General features: G+C 39.0%; 1 protein-coding gene across 1 annotated transcript in view; it reads right to left on the reverse strand.

The window, feature by feature from the left end:
• Positions 1 to 25,069, reverse strand: part of LOC142383829 (protein MTSS 2-like) — an 89,125-nt gene that overhangs the window by 55,376 nt on the left and 8,680 nt on the right. Inside the window, exons 2-3 of the mRNA XM_075469622.1 lie at positions 5,596 to 5,657; positions 5,279 to 5,352 (exon numbers count right to left, since the gene is read on the reverse strand). Of these exons, the coding sequence (XP_075325737.1) occupies positions 5,279 to 5,352; positions 5,596 to 5,657 (136 nt within the window). The remainder of the gene's footprint in view (positions 1 to 5,278; positions 5,353 to 5,595; positions 5,658 to 25,069) is intronic.

Raw genomic sequence — 25,069 nt, forward strand, 5'->3', positions numbered from 1 at the left:
CAAACGAAAAACATGGGAGAGTACATCTAAGAGTGCCCTCCTAGTTACCCCACACCAGGGAATTCACAAACACTTGTACACTTCCTGCTTCTGGGTTTCACCTACTTACTAAAATCTCTCAAACAAACACAAGACAAACGGTTTGTCCCACACTCTGAGCTGTCTTTGACAAATTGTGTCTTTAGTAGGCTGAGTGGTTATACATCTATGTCCTTACGTGATCCCTGGTAATCTCACAAGCACTTCTCTGGGAAATGTTTCTGGGTCCTCCAGATCTCAATTTAATCCCCATCATACCAGTTCAGCTAGCTGAAAACATTTGCTCTTTTATTAAAGCCTTCTCCTGCTTTGAGGGTATAATTCATTTAATTTCTTTGGAAAACAAGGCAGCTTAAGGATTGAGGAGTGATTATAAAGCTTTGCATTACCTGGCTTTTCCTGATGATGATACTGAACAAGCCAATGCCTGTACAAGCTGATCAAAATTGTACAAACAAAAATAATAAATACATTTAGCAGAAAAGGGCAAAAAAATCCTGTTTAATCTTTAAACTTTAGCCAAGCTGAAGCCAAAAGTTTTTATTGTCATGGTATAATGATTATACAACAAAATTAGTGGAGTAGCTCCTAACAGTCCACTTTAAGGACAAGAAAATAACCGTAAAAATATAGAAGCAACGAGTGTCTTCACCTCCTCTCTGTATGCAGTCTTGTCTCCGTCAGTTATGAGACCCACCACCGTTTTGTCGTTTGCAAATTCAATGATGATGTTAGGGGGGTGTGAGGGGACATATTCATATGTATATAGAGACAACAGGAAGAGGCTCAGCACACAGCCCTGAAGAGAGCCTGTGCTGAGTGGAGGAGGTGGAGGATCTGCGGGACCAAACCCTCGGTCCATCAGAAAGGTTGTTTAGTTAGGTTGTTTAGTAACTCTGTGTTACTAAACAGTCCTGTAACTAGCAGAGTGCTTCTTCCTGACGTGTTTTAATAGATGTCATAGCTGGCTTTGTTTTTTCCGTCCGAGGTGTATGTAAACTGGGATCATGAGTAGTGAGATGTAGTCAAACATAGAAGCGTATCAAATAGTCTGGAAAGATAATTTAACAACATATAAGAAAGACCTTCGTAAAGCTAGAACTGCTTACTATTCATCATTGATAGAAGAGAATAAGAACAATTCCACGTTTCTTTTCAGCACTGTAGCCAGTCTGATGGAAGTCCAAGCTCTGAGATGCCATATAATCCATTAACCCTCAGTAGTGATGATTTCATGAGCTTATTTACTCATAAAATAGTTTCTATTGGAGAGAAGATTAATGGAGTCCTTCCCACTATTATCAGTGATGTATCATCAAGTGCAGCAGATTTAGAAGTATCTTTAGAACCTGATTTGTATTTATTCTGTTTTTCTCCAGTTGATCTCTCTGAGCTAACAACAGTATTCTCTTCTAAACCGTCAACTTGTATTTACAAGCTAATCCCAACCAGAATGTTCAAGGAGAGTTTCCCCTTTAATCAACACTTCCATATAGGACCTGATCAATCTGTCTTTGTTGACAGGCTATGTACCACAGAGTTTTAAGGTTGCTAAAATTAAACCTTTACTTTAAAAACATACTCTTGACCCAGAAGTGTTAGCTAATTATCGACCTACAACTAATTTCCTTTTTTCTGTCTAAAGTTCTTGAGGAAATTGTTACAGCTGAACATCGTGATCATTTACACAGAAATAATCTGTTTGAAGAGTTTCAGTCAGGATTCAGAGTGCATCATAGCACAGAAACTGCACTGCTGAAAGTTACCAATGATCTCCTCTTAGCCGCTGATAGCGGACTTGTGTCTGTGCTTGTCCGTTTGGATCTCAGTGTTGCATTTCACACGGTCGATCACAGCATTCCATCACAAAGGCTTCAAACATGTTATTGGGATTAAAGTAACTGCATTAGGCTGGTTTAAGTCATATTTATCTGATCAATTCCAATTTGTTCTTGTATAGAAAGAATCTTCCTCGCACATCAGAGTAAGTCATGGAGTTCCTCAGGGTTCTTGGACCGATTCCAACCATCCATCCATCAGGGTTGCGGGAGGTTGGAGCCTATCCCAGCTGTCTAGGCTGCCAGTCCATCACAGTCACATAGAGACAAATGACCATGCACGCTCACACTTACTCCTTGGGTCAATTTAGAGTCCCAATTAACCTGGCCAATGTTTTTGAGGGGTGGGAGCCCATGTTTTCCATCCTCAGACGGGATTTGAACCAGGAATGCTCTGTTCTCTGGTGTGAGGTGACAATGCTAACCACCACACCACCGTGCAGCCCTTGGATAAATTATTTTCAATTTGTACACGCTTCCATTAGGTAGTCTTATTAGACAGCCTGGTATAAATTTCCATTGCTATGCTGATGATACTCAGCTATACCTGTCCATGAAACCAGATTAAACCAATCAGTTGGTCAGACTACGAGCATGTGTTAAAGACATAAAGACCTGGATGACTTTCACTCTGCAGCCTCATCCTGCCAGGACACCAGTGAGACTCTTATCAACAATGATGGAGCAGTGCAAAGTTCCCCTTGACAGAGATAGGAACTAAGTGCTATAATTTTTCTTTTCTAATTTGATAGTTCTTTCATTTCTCTCTTGATTTTCCTTCTGTGTCAAGTTCCAACATCTCTTGCATCATAAAATGTGGTGCCACCTTATATAACTAATAGTAAACCGTCTGATCCTTTGGCATGAGGTTCTGTTTTGAACATATTCAGTATGAGAAGTATTGGAATGTCCCTATAATTTTGTTTTATTTTTAAATTTGATTGTATTGTATTATTATTACTACAGTATTAGCAATACTTAGCTAACAACTCACAAGCACACTAGCTCAGTTTTCCAATGGTTCTCCTCTGACAACAAATAAATTATTTTTTCAACTAATATTTTACCTGGTCTTTTCCTAGTATCTTAACATTTATTGGGCTCATAATTAGAAAGTTGTACTTCTACATTTCAATCTCTGCATCAAAACTCCTGCATGGATCCATATTTTCGATTGTTACACTCATCCTAGTTTGGTCGTTCCCTAAAACTCTGTCACTGCAGATCTGCATTTTTAAGGTAAAAAAATGATACTACAACAGTGGAAAGGTTCATTTGAGAGGCTTTATAGACATTACATTTTTCAATAACCTTGCTTCATGTTCCTACACTTTTAAGTCAATAGGGTTGCTATCCCTTAAGTTGCACTTTAAAATTCTACAAACTTATTAATGATCCTGTGTGCTTTTACTGAATTCCAGGGCAGTTTGTCCATTTTTCAGTCTGAACCAAAGTGACAGACCCATTGACATAACCATTTGTATACCCAGACCATAAGCGTGACTAAAATCCTTCATGAGGAACATCCTAAATCAAAAAATTGCAGAAAATATGGTACACCTTTCACCTCACATATCCAGCTTGTTCAACATCAACATTGTGGTTATACATTATCTATGGACTGCAAAACAATGTTAAAGATAATACTTCTGAAAAAAAATGTTTTTTAATAAAACATCACGCCCCTGAAAACATTTTGCAGCATGTCAGTTCACATTGATATCCAAATGGAAACATTGGCAATAGAGACTCATAAATGAGACTGTCAGTACAAGGGAAGAGCCCAGGATCATCAGTACCATTTGGACTTGGTTAACACCCGCTGTAATAAGTGGCACATTCATATAGTAAATGCCGTGAAGACAGAGGGCATCATTATTGGTGCCGTCGCCTGCCTCCTTCCATTTACCAAATCTACTGAAGAACATCACACGCTGAGAAAGAGACATAATTGTATCACATTTGACAAATGGAGTCCAACAGGAATGACTCATCAGTACAGAAATGACAAAGAGCGTCTGATGAACAGTTCACATGGTTGTGACAGCATTACTTATGTTATATTTTTGTGCGTGTGTGGCTGTGGGGAGGGTGGACGGGTGCACATGTTATGAGCTTACGAAGCTTAGTGACTTCCTGTCTCCCCTGTAAAAGCAGCATGAGCCTCTTCCTGTATCCTCAGTTGTAGCAGCTCACCTGGGGCTGCACACACACAACATCATCACATACACAGTCTGACATCTGCACGCAATGAGTCACAAGAGCAGGAGAAATTTCCTGTGTTGCAGTGTTGTCTGATTTGTCATCCCTGTTTCCCTTTTGTTACTCGGTGGTACCATAAAGTTGTAAGTTCACATGGCCGTAGGTGGGCAGGTGGTGAGCGTTTTTTGCTGACTATCTGTGTTCTCTGTGCAAATTCTATCCAAACTACAGCCACTTTTAAGTCTGTGCAAACAATATCCTAGTCCTTGTAAACACAACAAACACGCAGAAAACACAAATCTGAAAACAATTTTGTCTCAACTCAAAAATTGATTTGACCACAGAGCTTGAAAAGCACACTGAATATGTGAGTTACATTTTATTAAAATGTTAAAGTCTTTGAACCATGTAAAACTTTTCACCCAACACAGTCCAGTATCTGATTCCATAACAAAAAACTGCCAAAAATAGTAATACCAAAGCGTGAGCTAAAACATGTATTCTTTATTGACACTGAAACATAAGCAGAAGACTTTCCACCTGTTATTTGAGCAATTTGTGTATTTCAAGGCCAAACACCAACATTCCACATTCATCCAATTATAAATTCTTACTCATTTTGGTTTGTTTCATCGTTCATGTTAAAGCAATTCATATTGTTCATCCATCACTCTGCAGCCAACAATTCCAAATGAGGGAATTTCCCTTATAAGAATCTTGTACTTTTCTTCTGTAAGTTGTCTAGCCTGAACACAATAATCCTCTGGAGAGGTTGAATTTTTATGTCTCATGTACCTCAAATTTTGTATTTCACAGATTCCACCGAAGAATACTGGAATCAACCCTCAAAATCTCATGTTGTGAGCAAAAAATTAAAACAATCATCTCCTAGAACTGAAAAAAAGCTTTCAGCCATCTCTCCAAGACTCCAGTGGTTTCTCTGGTTCTGTAATGAGCGTAGTACAACTGCTTTGAAGTTTAGCACAAGAGTTACTTTTGTGCCATTGGAAATACTTTCATCAGTAAAAAGAGGAATTTAGGAGACCAGTTGATAATATCTCAACAACATAATAATTCTCTAACAGAGAGGAGAAAAGTAGAGAAATACCAGTGGACACAGCTTTTGGTTTTCAGGTGGGCATTAGTTATTTCCTTAACATACACTGTCTCTTCCCCACACACACTTGCTGTTATCCTACCTCTAGTGTTGGTAGCCATGTCTGCTACTTTCTGAAAGGCATCCAGGAAAGCGACGGCTGCCAGAACAGTGGTTCTAAATGGGCAGAAAAAATACCACAAACTTTAAAAAAATGGCAGTTTGATTTAACTTTAAAGCCTAAGAAAAACATTTAAAAAAAACTGTCATATATCCCAAAATATTTATACAATTGAATACACAAAAATTGACTGAAGCATTTAAAAAAGTGTTGGATTAAATGTTATCTCAATATGTTTAGTTGATACTCAATTTAAAGGACTATTCTGTATCGATGGTTCTGCACTCAGCCCAGCTTACCGGAGCTGGGAATGCAGCTTGGTGGCCTTGGCGCTGAAGTCCTCCCACACAGGATAGGAGCACTGGCAACACAAACACAGGAAAACGTGTTACTATGACACACAACTCTTACAAATAACAACTTCAACATTAGTAGCTTATCTATCATCAATATATATACTTCATAGTGGATATGAGGAGAGTGAAAGATAAGGCGGTTCAATGACATTATTTTGGATTTTATTTAGCCAAGAGAATGAAGTGGGCACTCTTGCAGAATGTGATCAAAAAATATATAACGGTGGGTGTAGTGACTGAATCTGAAATATGAAGCCACAGAGAATTTAAAGGGACTTAATCCTCAAGGGCCCATGGTTAAAATAGCGACTGTACTAAAATTGCTCTTGGACTTTACGGTTAAACTGCGACTGCTGGCTCCAAAACATCTCCCATTCCAACGGACTCCCATTTAAAAAGTGCTAAATATTCACAACACATACAAAGTCTATCATTTTTTCCCCACAAGTCATTCTGCCTTCACCAGCTGACTTTGGCCATGCTTTTTTTTTTCTTGTTCAAATGAGCCACAAAATTTAGATGGTCATAGCCCAGTATCAAATTTGAGGCTGCAAAATGACCAGCTTAGTCTCATGATAAAATGTGGGATGAGAACATTTATCCACATCTCCAAAACATCATAGTGTTACTATACATAATTAGGAGGAATATCAAAATGGAAACATATCCCTCGCCTACTATTTTGTTCAGGGTGGCAGTGAGATGGTTATCACATTGCGAGACAAAGGCTACTTCTATAGATGTAGGGAAATGTGTTGGTCATTGTATATTTTGCCATCTGTTCTGTTCTGTTATGAGCCTGAGATAAAAGAAAGTTGGATTGTTAACTGGCATGGCAATCTTTGCTTTGATGTTACGCAATTTGTTTTCTCCTCTTTCGTTTTTTGTCAACCAACTGATCTCTTGTTAAAAAGGTTAATTTCCTTTTTAGATTTTATTTTTTTGATCCATTAAAAACTGAATTAATCCAAAAAATCTTACTAACTAAAGACAATCATTGCTAGTTACATCTCAAAATATTTTGTCTGCATCCCTAACAGCAGCAACAGATCAATATTTGTTTTCAAGATAAAACATCTGTAATAATAAAACAATGTTGCTGAATCCACAGAAAGATAGATTTGCTGATAATGATTTGAAAAAAAATCTTTTTACAAAATGAATTACTCACATATATAGGCTTTTTTTTATATAGATACATTTTTTTTTAAATCTGTCAATGAGGAACTTAATATGTTTTTATTCATAAATATTTTTGTCTTCTTCACACATTTTGCTCTCCTCTAACCTTCCACATTTTACCACCTCTGTTATTAAGTCAATTCCCTGCTTTTACTCAAAAACACAAACACTCTCACACACATATCCCACTCACGCCTTCATCAGCATACTGTACCCCAACCCCCAACTTTCACCCTCCCTTCACCCCTTTCATCCACAAAACCCCTCATCTCCTCCCTATGCAGCCATCTAATCCTTCTACCAAAACACACATATGCACACACATGAACACGTACACGCACAAAACAGCCGACAGCCTCTGGCATCAAGCAGCATCAAAGGGTTTGACGAGAACAGCCAGGATCATTAACACCATTGGATCTGAAGCTGCGTCTCTAATGGATGCTACTCCCCCATCCTCCAAGCACTTCTTCAGACTCAATGACTGCTCTATCACGCACCTCCAGCCTTAGTACATATTACATTACACTTGATCCAGGTTAACCTATAACCCTGTTAAATGCTCAACTGTCTGCACGGGGGGTTGGTGAATGTATTCGTATCAGTATGAGGTCAAAATAAATGTAAAAGCAGTGAGAGACAGAAAATCCTGCAAGTCGGATGAAAACAAATTTAGAACATTTTGGGATGAAAATATGAAAATGAGGAGAGCCAGCAATATTAAACGTGTGTGGGTGTGGGTGTGTTGGGGGTGGGGTATCCTGTGGAGATGTAAAACTGGCGCAGACAGTAACGAGTGCCTACTCTTTGATGTGGCGTGTTTGATGTGGCTTGATTTAGTCTGAAATCACAGTCCTATTTCCCCATGGCACTGCACTGAAAGATACCCCCCCCCCCCCCACCACCACCCAGGACACACACATACACACACACATTCACACAGATCTCTCCTCTTGCTGAGTGTTTGAAGCACCCTGCGGAGCTGAAGGAGTGTGAGTGGGAGATAACGCAAAGTGACTCCCTCCTCCATATAGGCACACACACGCACACAACCCTGCACTTCATTAGCATATTTCTGCTAGTTTCATTCAGGAGAAGAACCTGGTGGTGGGTGACCGAGTCATGATTGTGCGTCTGCATGTGTGTGAATATTTTCTGTCTGATGACATACTGTTGCTTTATGACTCATGTCTTCATGTCCACCGTTTCCAGGTCCGTTAATCAAAAGCGACTTTGGTCTTTTTTCTTTTTTTAAGACACCAGTCACTTGGTTTCATAGGTTGGGTTGCTTGTTTCTGTCACAGAATCATCTGGCAACACCTGCTCCAGAAGAGGAGTCAGTGACAATTTTTCCCTTTCGTCTTAATCTGGTCATAGTCTCTTTTCGACATCAGAAAATCATCTGAGCCAGATAATCTCTCCTTGGACACAAACAAAATTCCTTCAGTTTGAAATTCCGCTTTTGTTCTTCTTTTGATAACTATGAACAGAATCCCGAATAATGGGAATACAATTTGGACGGATGACATTCATCCTTTCAGTAGAGTTTTGAAACCTTGGAAAATTAGATGAGAACTCTGATCATTAAAAAATGCTTTTGTTGGGCTGGACAGTTCCGGACAGAACGAAGAAGTTTGTCATTGAGAGGTTGCATCTATTCATGGGTGCTTTTGATAAAACATGGCATCAGGACTTTGCTTCCTGCTATATAGTGAGGGTGTCATTTAAGGGTCCAAGATCTGCTCTGTTAATTCACCTGAAATCAGTTTAGCCTTGAATGTCATGTTAACATGCTCTCATCCAGAAAGCGTTAACATTTTCACCAACAGTGTCTTTAAGTGTGTGTTTGTCTCAACCTGAGAACTCCATAACCACTGCGGTCACATGATTGTGGGACTTGGAGTCTCATGGTAGCTGGGGGGCAAATACATAAGCATGTGAGACACTCAGAATGGGAGACAGTAAGTGTGTGAAAAAGCTTTTGGTTTGTGCAGTATTACATCAGCACTTCCTGTGTCACAAAATAGACCTCAGCCCGGCATGCATGATTACCTCTGGAGCACACACACACACACGCACACGCGCACACGCGCACACTGTACAGTTAATTCCAGTGTAAACATACCACAACTACTGTAAACATTATATCATAGCTTTCTTCATCTAGCTTGAGTAGATCAAATGCTAAGCAATCACTGTATCATATCAGAGTCTGTGCACAATCATGAAGTCAGGACATTTTTGTGTTTCCTTTATGTGATAAAATGAGGGAAATTACCAGCTTCATGCACTTCACCTTTATACTTCGCCTTTCATTTTCCCTCATAACCTCCCTTCCTTCCTGTTTCCTGTACTGCTATTTTCTTCACAATAAAGATAACTGAAGCTGTAGGCTGTTTGGTATTCAGTTTCTTGACATAACATCCATTCATTTAAATGTAGCAGAACAGGCAGCCCAAATTTAGAGATGATGAGTGGTCAATGCAATGTTCTCCGTAGATAATCTCAAAGAAAACAAAAGCACTGATAAAAACAACTTAAATACAGTCACTGCATCAACCTTCAAATATGTCTTGCTCATGAAACTGAAAGGTAAACAGCAGCCAACCGCTTTTGGACTGATGGATCCACCCGCAAGATGTTGAGAGTAAAATCACTTTTGGTCTGGTGGTAACTTTCTAAGACTCCGACCTCAAAACAAATTCTTTTTCTTTCTCTATATCTTTATTTGCTCTTTCAGAATCCTTCATCCTCAATATTGTTAAATAAAAAGAGTTTTATTCCCTAATTTCCAGCTGATTGTCACAATCAATTTGACAAAAACACTCTTCATTCAAAACTCAATTGTTTTTACTCCCATTATCGACAAACTACAAACTTATATAGTTAACACGTCACACACTGACTTCTTTCAGACATAATATAGTTTCGACCACCTGGCCTTTATTATAGTTTCTGTCTGAATTTTCAGATTTGTTATCACAGTTAGTGCTGAGTACTAAGTGTAGTGCACTTTAATATTCATAATATTGAATATGACAGCCTTAATATTAACTTTAATTCTATATTAGTATAAGTGTTTACAGACCTACTCACTGTCTTAATCATACCCCTGATCTTGTCCTGACTTATGGCATTGAAGCTAAAAAGTTAAAGTATCCTCATAATCCGGTCTTCTCTGACCATTTTTTGGATACATTTTGAGTTTACACTACTTGACGACACAGCATCTGAGAAGATATCTATCAGAGATGCTGTAACCAAATATAAAGAATAAATTCCATCATCATTTTCTTCACGCCATGTTCAACAACAGAGCGCAGCTACATAAACTTTACCCTCGCAGAACTTGATTGTCTTGTTGTCATCACTACAATTTCAATGCGTACTACACTGGACAATGTTGCCCCTCTGAAAATGAAGGCAGTCAGTCAGAAGAGTTTGGCTCTTTGGTATAATTCACAGCGTGAGCTTTAAAACAGACTGCAAGAAAGTTGGAAAGAAAACGGGGTTCCTGTAATTTAGGAGAGTCTCAATCAGTCTGGAAAGAAATTCCTTCGTAAAGCTAGAACTGCTTACTATTCATCATTGATAGAAGAGAATAAGAACAATCCCAGGTTTCTTTTCAGCACTGAAGCCAGGCTGAAAAAGAATCCGAGCTCTGCTGAGCCAGGTATTCCTTTAACTCTCAGCAGTGATGACTTCATGAGCTTCTGAACCTATTACTTTCCTTCCTTCAATCTCATGTTTCGTACCGACAAAAATCATGGAATTCTTCCCACTATAATCACTGATGTATCATCAAGTACAGCAGCTTTAGAAGTATCTTTAGAACCTGATTTGTATTTAGACGGCTTCTGCCCAGCTGAGTTCTCTGAGATAACAACAGCAATAGTCTCTTCTAAACCATCAACCAATCAGTTGGTTAGACAACGAGCATGTCTTAAAGACATAAAGACCTGGATGATTCAGAATGTTTTCTGCTGCTAAATTACAAAACTGAAGTCGTTGCCATTGGACCTGAGCGCGTCAGGCAGAAACTGTCTAGTTATATAGTTACACTGGATGGCTTTACTCCTTGGCTTATAGCACTACAGTGAGGAACCTTGGAGTTCTTATTTTTTTTTTAATCAGAATCTGTCCTTTAATGCACATATAAAACAGGTTTGTAGGACTGCCTTCTTTCACCTTCATAATTGCCAAAATCAGGAACATCTTGTCTCAGAGTGATGTAGAAAAACTAATTCATGCATTTGTTACTTCAAGATTGGACTACTGTAATTCTTTATTATTGGGCTGTCCCATATATTCTCTGAAAAGCCTCCAGTTGATCCAAAATGCTGCAGCCAGAGTTCTGATGAGAACTAACAGGAGAGATCATTTTTCTCCACTTTTAGCTTCTCTTCATTGTCTCCCTGTTAAATTCAGAATAGAATTTAAGATTCTTCTCCTCACAAATAAAGCTCGTAATGACCGAGCTCCATCATACTTTATCTCATAACGCAAAATTTTCCCAACAAAGCCCTTTACTCTCAGACTGCATGTTTATTTGTCGTTTCCAGAGTTTCTAAAAGTAGAATAGGAGGCAGAGCCTTCAGTTATCAGGCCCCTCTATTGTGGAACCAGCTGCCAGTATACGTCTGGGATGCAGACACCCTCTCTAACTTTAATATTAGGCTTAAAACTTTCCTTTTTGATAAAGCTTATAGTTGGGGATGGCTCAGGTGAGCCTGAAACATCCCATAGTTAAGCTGCTATAGGCCTAGATTGGGACCTCCCGTGATACACCTTTCCTCACTCTGTTCTCATTTTTCTCTATATACATATAACATTATTATTGTCTTTAACTTTTTTTAACTTTTCTTATTGTCTTTCTCTTTCTCAGCAGGTATCCCTTGTCTGGTGTTATTTTATTTGTTGTCCCCTCTTTTCTGTCTTCTCAAACCCCAGCTGGTCGAGGCGGATGGCCACCCTTCCTGAGTCTGGTTCTGCCAGAGGTTCCTTCCTGTTAAAAGGGAGTTTTTTCTTTCCACAGTTACCTTTGTGCACGCTCAGAATGGGGGATCAAAAAAAAGTTTCGGTGCAATCTGCTACTTTCCTTAGCTTTTTCAAATTTGGCTTTGGATGTATAAATTGGACTAATTTGGATTCAATGAATTGGAGTTGATTGAATTACAATTGTATTACTATGAATTGCATTATAATGATTTGAATTGGACTGTATCTTTGAAATGCCTTGAGATGACATTTGTTGTAATTTGGCAGTATATATATATATATATATATATATATATATATATATATATATATATATATATAATTGAATTGAATATATATTGCACTGTTTCTGAAATAACTGACAAATTATAGCTAGAAAAAAAATCCCCATAAATATGTATAGGCACAGAATGGTCTGACAGGATGAAAAACAGTTCCCCCTTAACTTTCCAAAGCATCCACATTTTTCACTCAAGCTGGATAATTTTTTCATTGAAACATAGGAACATGCATCATCCCTCTTACAATGTAACTCTACAGGCCAACAGACTTAGGCTACGGCTACACGAAAACGAAACGAGGTTTTTTTTGAAAACGGGTTCGAAAATTCTTGCGACCACACGGAAACGCGCTGCTGTCCAGACGAAAACGATGAAACGATGCAGTACACACGCCACTGTGTCACGCCACGCTGTGAGACAATAGAGAAGTGTTAAAATTGGCTCCCAGCGTCAACGTGTGACTGACGCAAAAACGTTTTAGCTGTAACAATGGAAACGAAACGAGGCCGTTTTCAAACTTTCCCACTCTGGAACCCGTTTTCAAAAACTATCGTTTTGGGGTAGTGGGAACGCCGGCTCCGTGTGGCCGCGACAGCGAAACGATAAGAAAAAGTATCGTTTACAGTGAAAAACGTTTTCGTGTAGCCGCAGCCTTAAACTATTTGAGCTATATGTCTCTAAATGACAGAAGTACAGCTAGCAGCTGACAAGAGACCAATATAAGGCTATGGCTACACGGAAACGTTTTTCACTGTAACCGATACTTTTGCTTATCGTTTGGCTGTCGCGGCCACATGGAGCCGGCGTTCCCACTACCCCAAAACGATATTTTTGGAGAAGGGGTTCCAGAGTGGGAAGATCTGAGAACGGCGTCGTTTCGTTTCCATTGTTACAGCCAAAACGGATTTGTTTACATCTGCGTCACAGCCACATGGCCAACGCCACTGACGTATACGCATATGTCAGTGACCAGAACAAAAAGCGGCTTCCATTCAAAATCCGGAAGAAGACAACACAACAAGGACAGACAGCGATCATCATGGACCCCACAACATTGATAGCAGCACTGCTGCAGACACTGCTAACTACAGCGGCGTTGTTGAAGGAACAACGTGAGCTTTGCGCTGGTAGAAGTAGGGGCGTACACGCATGCGCATTGCTTCTTCTATTGTTCTGGTGTAACCGGTGGGGATGGCTTACAGCGCACCTAGAGGTGTTTTGTGTGTACTGCATCGTTTTCAGCGTTTTCACAGCCTAAGATGAGAGCAGGATTTTCCGTGAAAACCAGAGACTCTGTTTTTAGCTCATCTGTATGTCCACATTTTGTTCCTATGAACCCACATGTCACATCCATGTGCTCAGAAATACCGTGCTTTGCTCACAGTGGCACAACTTGTGTGAATAGATGTTATGGTTTTTCGAGGCAAAATTGAGAGAACTTTCAGTATGAATGAGACAGAATGTTGGCACTTAACATCACCATGGCAACCTTAACTGCTGCTTGGAACTCACAGCTGATGGATATTAGAGAATACACAGGTTCTCGCATCACTGATCTTTTTACACACACTTAGATTCATGCTTAACTTTTTTGCTTTTAGCAAGAGACAATGCAGGCAGCGCCAGCAATCCCACTGCAACTTCTCAAGAACAGCCACGTTCTTTGATGCACTCAATAACAGTGTGTTTTAAAGTGTTTTTTTTGCAGGTAGTTTTAGTCCCTGAAGTAGTTTTAGTGCCTATATCTAAACAAACAGTGAGTGCGTGAACAAAACAAAGTGAAAAAGCATCTTGACATCTATTTTCTTCTCTCATACTCTATGTTCTCACATACACCACGCGGTATGTTAAAGGGGACATATCGTGGATAATTCACTTTTCTCTGCCAGAGAGCATATTTTTGGGTGTCTGAAGTCACTACCACCTCAAAAACTCGGATAAAAACAACTTCAGATGATACTGGATTAACTGTACTTTGGAAGTGGCAGTTTTGCCCATGCTTTTGCTCTCCTGTGAACATCACATCTCATAATTAGTTACATAGCTCACTTAGCATAAGAAACATATAAGCTAATAATGCTCCACCAGTCATTCAGATATGCTATTTGTCATCAATTGGTTATATACTGGTCATACACATGAGAAACAGTTTTTTTTATGTTAACTGCTAAAATCTTTTACAAAACATAGAGGAACGGAGCGCCAGTGAAGTGCTGAGTTTATGGAGCCGATATGTGACAGAGGAATTAAGACGACTTCTCAACAGAGTTATGAACCAGCCAGTAGCCTTTATGGTATGTGATATGTGTTTCAACAGTTTGGGCTGCTCAACATATGACTTGTGAAGAGACTGTAACTAAAAGCGGCATCAGTAGCCTATTAGCTGTCTATGGTCCAACCACATAAAAGGGAAATGTAAATATTTGGAGTCTGGTTCAGTCTGGTGAGTGATCTGAACTGTCAGGCTATTTACAGTATGCTCTCCCATACAGTAATAAAATGCTCCAAACATTATTAGTACTAGAGATTTCAAAAGAGACATACCCTGAGGAAAAGATGAGCAGATCAGGGTTGAGTGAGTCACTTCACACCCTTAAATGATTTGCTTGAATAGCGGTAAATAACATGAAGAGGGAATCGCTGATTTTTTTGCCTACGCATGTCAGAGACATTTTTTTAAAACCATTAAAAAAACGCTTTATGGAAGACATTAATATGTCATTCACATATTTTTTCATTTTCTGTTGAGGCAGTTAAACAACTCTGAATTTCTGACCCCTTAAGACTACGTTGCAACTCTGAGGACAAACATCCACACAAGAGCGAGGTCTCTCTCTCGCTGGAGGAGCACCACTTTGCTTCAACCAGTGCCTGTGAACTACTTGCACATGGCCGTGTTGTCCTTGAAGTAGACAAGGAGGCAAAGAGGGATCATCATGCATTTGAATACAGCCAAAACATTACAGCATAGATTTCTTTAACTTAGAACCATGCTAATTGTCAGAAGAGTTTGTGCTTGGAAAATCATGGTTTTATCAGAGAACAGCAACAGTCTCAAAACGTTGTGATTGCGACTGCAGGCTGACATGTTTTCACCAGATGCTCTTCAGAATTGTTGATGGTCCCTCTTTTGAATAAAATGGGTCTGAAAAGTAATTAAAACTGGCAACAAATCACCAATGTGTAATGGTGGTTTGTAAGTCCTGTCACTTTTCCCTAATGCCTCCTTAAATACCTTATGATTATGATCTTTAATTCCTCATACGTCATAAGTGTATTGTGCAACCTTAAAAAAAAAAAAAACACTGAACACTAACCCTAACCCTAAACAAAGGCCAGCCAAAAATGAATAAAACTTTAGAGTCCATTAAAATGCCCTCTATGGACTCACATTATATCCTTGCTGTGGGAGTCATTTTCACCTGAATAAGGTCGGTAATTTAGTGCAGGAAAACCAAGAACTACATACTGTGTATGTACGGCCAAGTCTTCTCTCAAAACAAAAAGGTTACGAGCAGAAAACATGAAACAGGCAAAGGCAATTGGTCAATTTGTCAGTTGATTATTCCCAGTGTTTTATTTCCACTTTTTTGTCTTGGGTTTAAGATCCACAATAGCTCTTAAAATGATGTTGACTTTAAGTTGCACCAGAAGAAAAGGTGTTACTGTTTGTAAACACAATATTCAAACTCAGACATTTATACAGCTTCAGTATGCTGAGGGGCCACAGCGAGGCCTGCGAACTGCAACGGTGGGGTAGCTCCAGAATAAATGAGTAGATGGAGCTCAGACTGCGACAATAAAGCAGTTTAATCAGAGCAATAAAAATTCATTTCTGATTGCTTCATCTCAGATGTGCTCTAAGGGACAAATAAACCCCCAAACCCCTGTAGAAATGTGCAACATAAGCTAATTTAATGTGAATAGAGCTGACAAGCAATTCATGTTATTACCACGGCGTGGTAAAAAGGTGAGGAAATACAGCACTGCCAGCTGCAGTGGTCAAGCAAGCTTCAGAACGAGAGATTACTTTACATTGTGATAAAAAAGCAGAGAAATCAAGAGTGTTAGAACATTAATCTGTGAATTCTTCATAATAGCTATGGTCTTAGACACAAATAAAAACACCAAATGTGTATTATTTATAGATTTTGAGTTAAGGTTATGCAAACTTCCTGGTTTTACTGTTCGTATAGATTGATAGGCCAAGCAGTGCTGACACTCGGGGCCAGACTGTCTTGATGGAGCAACACACTTTAGTGAACTTCATTTGCCTATTTTAACCTGAACCTCATGGCGCTTTTCCACTAGCTCGGTTCGGCTCGGCGCGCTATTGCGTGTTTCCACTAGCACGCAGTACCTGCAACCGGGTAGATTTTCCGTATCACCTCAGTCCTGGTTCCAAGCGGGCCGAAGCGTTACTAAAACGTGACGTCAGCCGACTGCCTGCCACTGATTGGCCGATGAGTGTCGTCACTTTTCAATACTGTTTTGTCTGGCGGCCAGGAGTCTTCTCTGGCTCTCTTCTCTTGCCTTCTGTGCGACAAAAAGCCACAGGGTGAGCAGCCACACGAGCGCCTCCATGTCCTCCATGCTATCCTCCTCGTATGTTGTTGTTGTTGTTCTGGTCGCGCAGCCGTGTTACGACGACCCCGCCCACGTCGAGGAGGCAAGAAGTGATTCTCGGTTGTAAATGGAAACACAACCAAACCGAGCCGTGCCGAGCCGTATCGAGCCGTGCCGAGCTAGTGGAAATGCGCCATAATGGCGCCATAAAGGATTATCACAAAAGAACCAAGGCCAAAATAAGAAGGCCTAAGGTCATTTAAGTTCCGGATGCTGCTGTTTGAAATGCAATTTTTGTGTATATCTCAGATGGATTAGAAAAAACATCTATGTTAGATGCCCTGGAAATAGGTTGAATTAAAAGAAATCCAAAATTGTCACATTTAAAGTAAAAAAAAAACGGGATAACTAATACTTCCATGAGAGTTGTTGGTAGAAAGATTACAGCTCCACTGCTTGGTTTGAGAAAAAACAACAACTACATGATAACCTTTTTCTTTCAGATCAGGCCATATTATTGAGCCTATAGTGTCAGATGAAAATACTTTCATCACCCTGACTACTTAAAGATTCTGAAAGAAATATTAAAACGTGAAAACAATAAGACCATGCATATTTATGACGATATGATTCTAAAGAGATCTTTACTTGTGTATTTTCTAATTGAAATTATTTCAGACGTGCTATTTTTCATGTTTATGTTAAACTGTCCTTTACCCTTCAATCCATCTTCAAACCCAACGATCTCAAGGGATCTACCTCTGTCCCACCAATAACAGTCCCTGATATGGAGCAATATATTGGCTATTTTCCCTTTTTGCATTTTTTCGTTCAGTAATCCTTCATTTCATCTGGTTAATACTCTAGACTCTGGGGTGCTGTCAACAGTACTCTGGCCTAGTTCTCATAGCACCAGTGCACCCAGTCTGCCCAGCATTCTATTGAGAGCCCCACTCCAGCACTCACTACAGTGGACGAGAAGCTTACTGTCTCCCCTCGTTCTTTTGTTCCCTTTGTTTCCCCCACAGCAAGACAGAAAAACAGAGGAAATCCAGCAAGACAGACAGAGGGAGAGGGGGAACGGGTGGAGGCAGGCAGAGAGGGATGTGGGGATTAACTCATTTTTTTGTCGTTTCATTGAGCCAATTCACATATTAAAAGAGAAATGCGAGAACCAAACAAAAGAAGCTAATTTCAAAGTGTTTTTTCTAAAAAAAAAAAAGGATCAAACTCATTTTCATCAAAGTTGGGATTGGCTGTATGACCCAGTAAGAAATAAATCCTACTAGAAAGGATAATTAGGTATTTTTTTTCAACTTTGTGGTAAAATCTAACAACTTAGATTTACTGACACTGGAAACGGTCCAGTAGCTGCCGTCCTTTGGATACTAAAATGATGACCTTTTTCACCCCCATCTTTTCAAATTAAAGAATTCTACTACCAAAAGTAGCTTTGTTGTTTACAGTAACCTAGAGAACAATCCAATTTTTATCTTTAAGTGAAAGATTTCTTAACCCAGCCCACAACTCGTGGGAATCTCGTGGTAAAAAAAAAGTTCTGATTTGAGTTTGGAGTAAAAATCATCAGTAACTTTTCACATTACAGAATTCATCATGATACATTTGTGTGTGTGTTTTTTTTTCCTTTAACATACTCAAAACACATAAGTCTGGCTTAAAACTATCAGCATTTGTTGGACATTGAGCCTCTGCTGATATCAAACAAAATCATTATATTTGGCTTCAGGAAACGGTGCTGGCCCTAGACCACACAACTAATTTATCTAATCAGTGTGGTCATAGTTTAAAACTTAAAATACATTGCAAGACCAATGATGACACGCATTTGGAAATGTATGTTTTGGCATGTAGATTTTCCTACAATCAAATGAAACATGTTTGTACATCAGTTGCTATGTTGTAGTTTCAGTTTTAGTCCACAATTAGGATGAGGTGACAAACAAGTAAGTCTAACTAATTGAATTTGTGGCCCCTGTAAGCATTCTGAATAAACCCGTATTTCATTTCTCCATAATTCCCCCCACCTGAGTAAAACACTTCCCCCATCACACTGGCCAGCGGTTTGTTTCAAAGGGAAACAAATCAGTGTGAAGATGATGAGACAGAGGCTGCTTTACTGCATAATTGATGAAGTGCAGCGGTTAATTCCAGTCTAAATAAAGTGATGAGAGGAAGGAGGAAACCATCTGTGTGTTGTTGTGTCGCTGCGCTGCAAGGCAAGGACTCATAGATGTCTTTTCAGTTGCGCATCTGGACTGTCTGAAGTGTTTTTGTAGAACAGTACTAATGAATGTTGTGTAACACAGTGAGCAATATTCTGGTTGTTATTAATGAACATAGTCTAGTGCAACTGTATCACAGACGGTATGAAACATGAGATTGAAGGAAGGAAAGTAATAGGTTCAGACAAAATTCCCTCTGTTGGGAGTTTCTAGTGAGATTCCACAATAGTAGTCTCAACAGGAGGATGACTTTTATCCCACTCTTTTCTGTAAAACCATAATACTACATTGTCTCATCATAATGACATTTTAATCTTACCAAATGACCATAATCTTAATGACACATTACTGTGACTGAAATGGGGTAGTTGTAGCTAGTTAGCAGTTAGCTGGCGAATCTAAACATAAGCTGTAGCAGTGTGGGGAACACAAAACACATAAGGAGAACATAGAAACTGTTCATTTTTCAGCTTTTACAATAAAACCGCAAAGCTAAGTGCTGTGGACCAACACAGCTATTTCAAGTCTGGGTTGGTTTCCTACAGGAGCTGAATATAGCTATTTGCTTAATCCTAACACACCTTGGCACATCTCAGCTGATAATTAGAAATGCAGCAAAAAAACCTGTATATTGACCCAATTAGCTATGCTCATCTGTTACTTAGGAAACTAATCCAAAAGATAACCTTATTAAGATGGCTAAAATATATTAATAATAGTGTGCAAAGCTGCGATCAGCCAGAGGCTGCTTGATACCCAAACCTTTCCCATGCTCTGCATACTTGCATACTTTTTTCAGTTTTATGTCCTCTTTCCTCGCCAGCTGATATTTACACTCAACTCATTCTTATTGAACAAATATCAAAATATATCTTTGTGTTTTTAGGATAAACACAGGGTGTCCTTTAATGGTCTTGCCACAACAAGCAAATGCCAAATTCTTGAGAGGAAGAGTTTGGAGGGTCACCAGACTTACAAACATTAAGACTTGATTTTAACACCATTATGATTATTATATACACCATATGCTTTTTTTTTTTTAATGGTCTTCCCTCTTATTTGATGTTTTTTCACTTGCTGTTTATTCTCAGTTTCTCTTCCCTTTTCACTGACTGTTTCGGGCAGCACAGGTTAGGTTTAGCCACTAAAGCTATTTGGTTAGGTTTGGGAAAATGTTGTGCTTGAGTTTCAGTTACACTTCTCCACAATGTTAGTCTTGTGGTTTTTGATAGGAATGCAGAAAAATACATTAATTATATTTAACCACTGCAATAAGAGCTGAGGTTACCGCTGCATTGATGTAAGATTTCCTGATAGAACAGCATGACGCCATTAGAATGAATATGGTCTGTAACACTAGTATAATTATATATTATTGTCCATCTCCTGACCTGACCTCTCAGCCAAGCTACAAATTAGATGGAAAAATGTTTCTGATGTTTTAGCAAACAAGCGTTGATGTTCATGTATCACTGAATATATAAGCTTTATAGTCCAGTAATCATGCTAATCCCACTAATAAACACATGCAAAGTCAAATCCAATTCAAACATAGATCTTAGATGAAACTTAGATATGTAGAGCATGAAGGGATCTTTCTTTTTATTCAGTCATTTCTTTTAAAATGAATGGGATAGTATTGATTTGGAACATCCATTGTTATTCCCTGTGTCAGTATCTGGCCTGTTCATAATGATCAGTGTGTTTTACAGTGAACAGCTGAGTCTGATGAGAAGGCTTTGACAGGCCTGACAAAGGGTTCACTGAGTGAGGCTGTCTTGGCTGACTCCCAAGCAGCCTCCATGCTTCCATAGCCAGTCCTCTCCATTCATCTGGACTGGCCCTAACGAGCCTCGGGGCCCAAACGACCTCAGAGATTTTAACAAGCTCTAATGAGGGAGATGTTCCTTTACTTGTCCTATGATTTTATGGGCTCGCAGGCAATTTATGGGGATGGCCAAAATGTTTTACAGGTTGTTTCTGGAGTGAAAATATCCAAAGGTTAAATTTGAAATGCTTCACGTTGGTGAGAGTAATTCACGAAGCACAACACAAGCCTGCCCTCAACTCACTCATTCTCTTCTGCAGCTTCTCTACAAACCAGACTGCTTGTTCACCTTGTTTTGCAAATTCGCTGTACAACTATCAAAGATTAATCAATTTGCTGAAAAAATCTTCTGTTACAAAGAATCTCAGAGACGAAATATCTTTACCCTTTAGGTGTGAAATTCATTTTACTCTAAAAAAAAGTGGATTTGCTAAGGGGGCTGAAGTAAATCCATGTACAACACAAGTTTACACACATGCTTTAACATTAAAAAAGAAATTCTATAAAAGGCTCTGAATACTATTACCCAATACATATGCGTAAACTATTAAAGTGTATTCAAATTAGAAAATAAGCTAGCGTAGATAATAAAAAAAATACTTTTGCATTACTAGCTACACCACTGTTGGAATGTGCAAAGCACCAACAGTTCTGAAGGAGCAAATATTTTTCATTGAAGATATTCTGATTTGTCATGTACATACAGAGTGAGACAATGATGAGAGATCTGTCATTTTGCCTCCTCTGTTGACACGTACTCAAGCCTCAACAGCAGCTATTTGGGGGGAAGTCCGCTGGACCACACAGACACAGACTGGACTAATGATACGCTTCCACAGAGCATCTTCAGTTCTGAATATGGCCCAGAGTCATGGGACGTATTATCAGAGGCTTTTAAGGATGTGGACAACAATGTTTCGTGTCAGTGAGAATACTGACCTGTTTACAACAGTTCTCTTGGTTTGTTGATGTTTTGTCTCTCTGGTTTACTGCTTAAATGAGGAGACAGACAAACCTCAAACCTGTGCTGCTACTGAACAATTTCATCATTCTTAGAATAAATCAACAACTATCACTATCATCCATACGGCTACACCTTACAGTACAAAGCATGTTACATCCTAATAATGCAGGGCTGAAAACAACTCAGTCTGGGTATTTTCTAGCTACAATTCTAGTTAAGAACTGGATAAACTACAATGGAGAGTTGATGTTCTTTGATGTAAGCTAGTTACACAAGAACCCCAAAAAATGCTGTTGGCAAGATGGAAATGTTTAAACGTTGTCTTGACGTTGCAGGCTCAGTTTAGATACTGGACATTATTCAGTTGGGATTGAAAGTGAGAGCTCATGTGAGGGTATTTGCACCAGTAGTCAAAATAAGTCTAAAGTAATAAATATGAAGACATAAAGCTGTGTGCTTATAAAAAGCAACTTGGAGGACATTGTAATGGGAGCAGCTGCATAGATTATTGCAAAATTACAAATAGTTTCGACTCAAATACCCGGTAGCAACCAGAGAAAGAAAAGCCCTCTGTTCAACCATTAATGATGATTCTTGTAGGGAAAGTCGTCAACAGCTGTCCGCTAAGCACCACAGTAAGATAAGTCATAGCTTTGCAGTTGTACATTTTCAGGATTGATTCTGACTTTATTTTCTCCATACACTGAACCATATGAATGGGTGTACCGTGAGCTTTTACAAGCGAAACCCTACATTTAACATACTGTTAAAGTCTATTGAGTCAGCTTGTAGAAAGCTGAAGAACTAGTGAAAGCCTGTGAGTGTAGCAGGTGTTCAGTTCAAATTTGCTTTACTGGCACACATGACTCAACAATATGTCTCAGATATGATGTTCTGTCACCGTTATCAGTGCTGTTAGCTAAAATAAGTCATTTCAACGGATAACTCTGCAGTTCTACAATGGATGAATGCCACTAAAAAACAACAGCTGAAATGAAAATGGGACCACCTCTTTCTTTGTTGGACAGATATCAAGATGGGACTTTTTTTTAGAGACAAGTGAATTTACTGCTCAAAGAATTTGAATATTAAATACTAATATAAAACAAATACACCAAGTTCATGGGCAAATAGTACAAACGTTAAGCTGAAATGTTTCAACACGACTTATCTGCCTAACAGTCAGCCTTCGCAAACCTTGCAATGAGCAGTAAAGCTGTAGGACAGGAAAGCTGAATTTGTGTGGGTTGTCTGATGGCTGTATTTTGTCTGAGCAGCGCTCTGTCTTATTTGCACTCAGTGACCAAAAACTTTGAAAAACATTCTGCCTTGAACTTCTGCAAACACAGATATATTGGAGAAAAATATATCTTTCTATCTGCTATGTGTCATGGGAAAAAAAAAACCCCAATGAAACTGCAGAGACATTAACCTGCATGCACATATTAAGTTGTGTGTGTGCTTTGGGTTACATGGTGGGATGCACACAGCGTGCGGTTACACGTGCATGGCTAGGAAATTTATGCAAAGCAGATGGTTGGCTAACATAGGCCCCCGTCTCTTCCTGGGATGGGGACTTTACTCTAAGAAGGTACCTCTGCATGAATTTTATTATTATTTCAATATTATTATAATGCACCCTTGTCATGAATCACTAAGGATAAAATAAAACAGGAAAAAAAGTTTTTAATATTTTAATCAATTTTAACACAGAAATCGAGTAGGTGTCGTGCAGGGTGGTACACTTGTGCTTTTGTCTGACCAAAACCGCACAGTCTGACCAAAACCGCACATCTGAAATACATATAACCTTTTTAGTTTAGCTGTAATTGTACTGAGCAAAATTTTTCAAAGTCAGTCAACACCAAATTTTTTGATACATTTGTGAAATAACTGCACATATGCTAATCAAACCAGCCAATGCGCTCTGCGCAAGCTCCACAGATTCTGCTGAAGAAGCAAAAATGACAAAAGCCAGTAAAAACAAAGAATTTCTCACATCAACATGGCCAAATCTAAAAGCATACAGCTTGTGTGGAACATCCAGAGCTTGAAAGCTCCCCAATTCTCTGCGAGACAAGGTACAAAGTTGCTGCCAGATAAATTGTTTGGCAATTGTTTTGGTTTCTTATGGTCAACCGGAAAAAGCCCAATACAAATGAGCTGAAAGAGGTTATATCGCCACCTACTGGAGCGGAGGCAGACATCTTTCAGTCAATAAATTGATTCTTCTCCCTTATTTTTGTACTGGAACAAGAACAGTAGTCCGACTAAATAATCGTACCTCAAATTAACTGTGCATTCATTTATCTAACCTACTCATTTTTCTACTTTTCTTTGATTTCACACACATACCAAAGCCATTTCTTAATCTTTGCAAAATCCACATATTTTACATAGATATGTTTGCACCAAACACATTTGTTACTAAGTTTTTAATACTATGTGCATGAGTCTTTATGAAAGGATTAAACAAACAAAAACATTTAGGTCCCATTTGCACATGCGTTCATACAGCTTTTTTTATTTTTTTTATTTGACATTTTGTACTGGATGTTCGTTGATATTATTCCGCCACCGCTAAGAAAATTGTGCGAGCATGAACGAGCTGCCAAATAAAACACGACAGAAGCAACTTTTCGCAACGAAATTTGATATGGATTACCAGTGCACACCAGTAACCACTCCGGTGAGTTGATGATTTTGAAAACGGACGTTTATTGTGCTTTTACGGACCTTTTTGGACATGTGCATGACTTGCCATTCTGAAGCAGGTTGAGAAGAATCAAAATTAGGCAAATACCGGAGACAGCAGTAAACATCAAAAAAGCGGTGAGGGGGGTTCTAAAACATTGCAGACGACTCAGAAAAGAGGCTTAATGTTGAAAATACCGCAGTTCCCCTTTAACTGTATGAGGATGTACAGCTTTAAGGTTAGACCTTTTGAAATGACACACTCAAAAGGAACACGTTCCTTTTAGAAGAAATCCCAGTGCCTGATGCCAGTGTTTGATTATCATGAGAATAATGATGGGAAAAAAGTTTCCATTATTCAGAAATCAATTCAATGCAACACAAAACAGACAAAAGCCAGGTTACAAAAACACAAGGAGGGTAGTTGCTTTGGGTGGAGGACCTTCTAAGGAAAGAAAGAGGAAGGGTGGAGCAGGAGGAAAAAGAGGAAGATGATGAGAAAGAGGAAGAAAAGATGCTTTCTAAACCATGTGAATCCAATCTGCTGATGCTAGTATACAATGGTTTGAGTATGGTTGTGAGCACATGAGAATGTTTGGTTTATACAAGTACATTGGTTTTATGTATAAGAAAAAAAACAAATACCTTATGAGGCCAAACC

Source organism: Odontesthes bonariensis, chromosome 1 (assembly GCF_027942865.1).
Source record: "Odontesthes bonariensis isolate fOdoBon6 chromosome 1, fOdoBon6.hap1, whole genome shotgun sequence".
In the NCBI taxonomy this organism is placed as follows: domain Eukaryota; kingdom Metazoa; phylum Chordata; class Actinopteri; order Atheriniformes; family Atherinopsidae; genus Odontesthes; species Odontesthes bonariensis.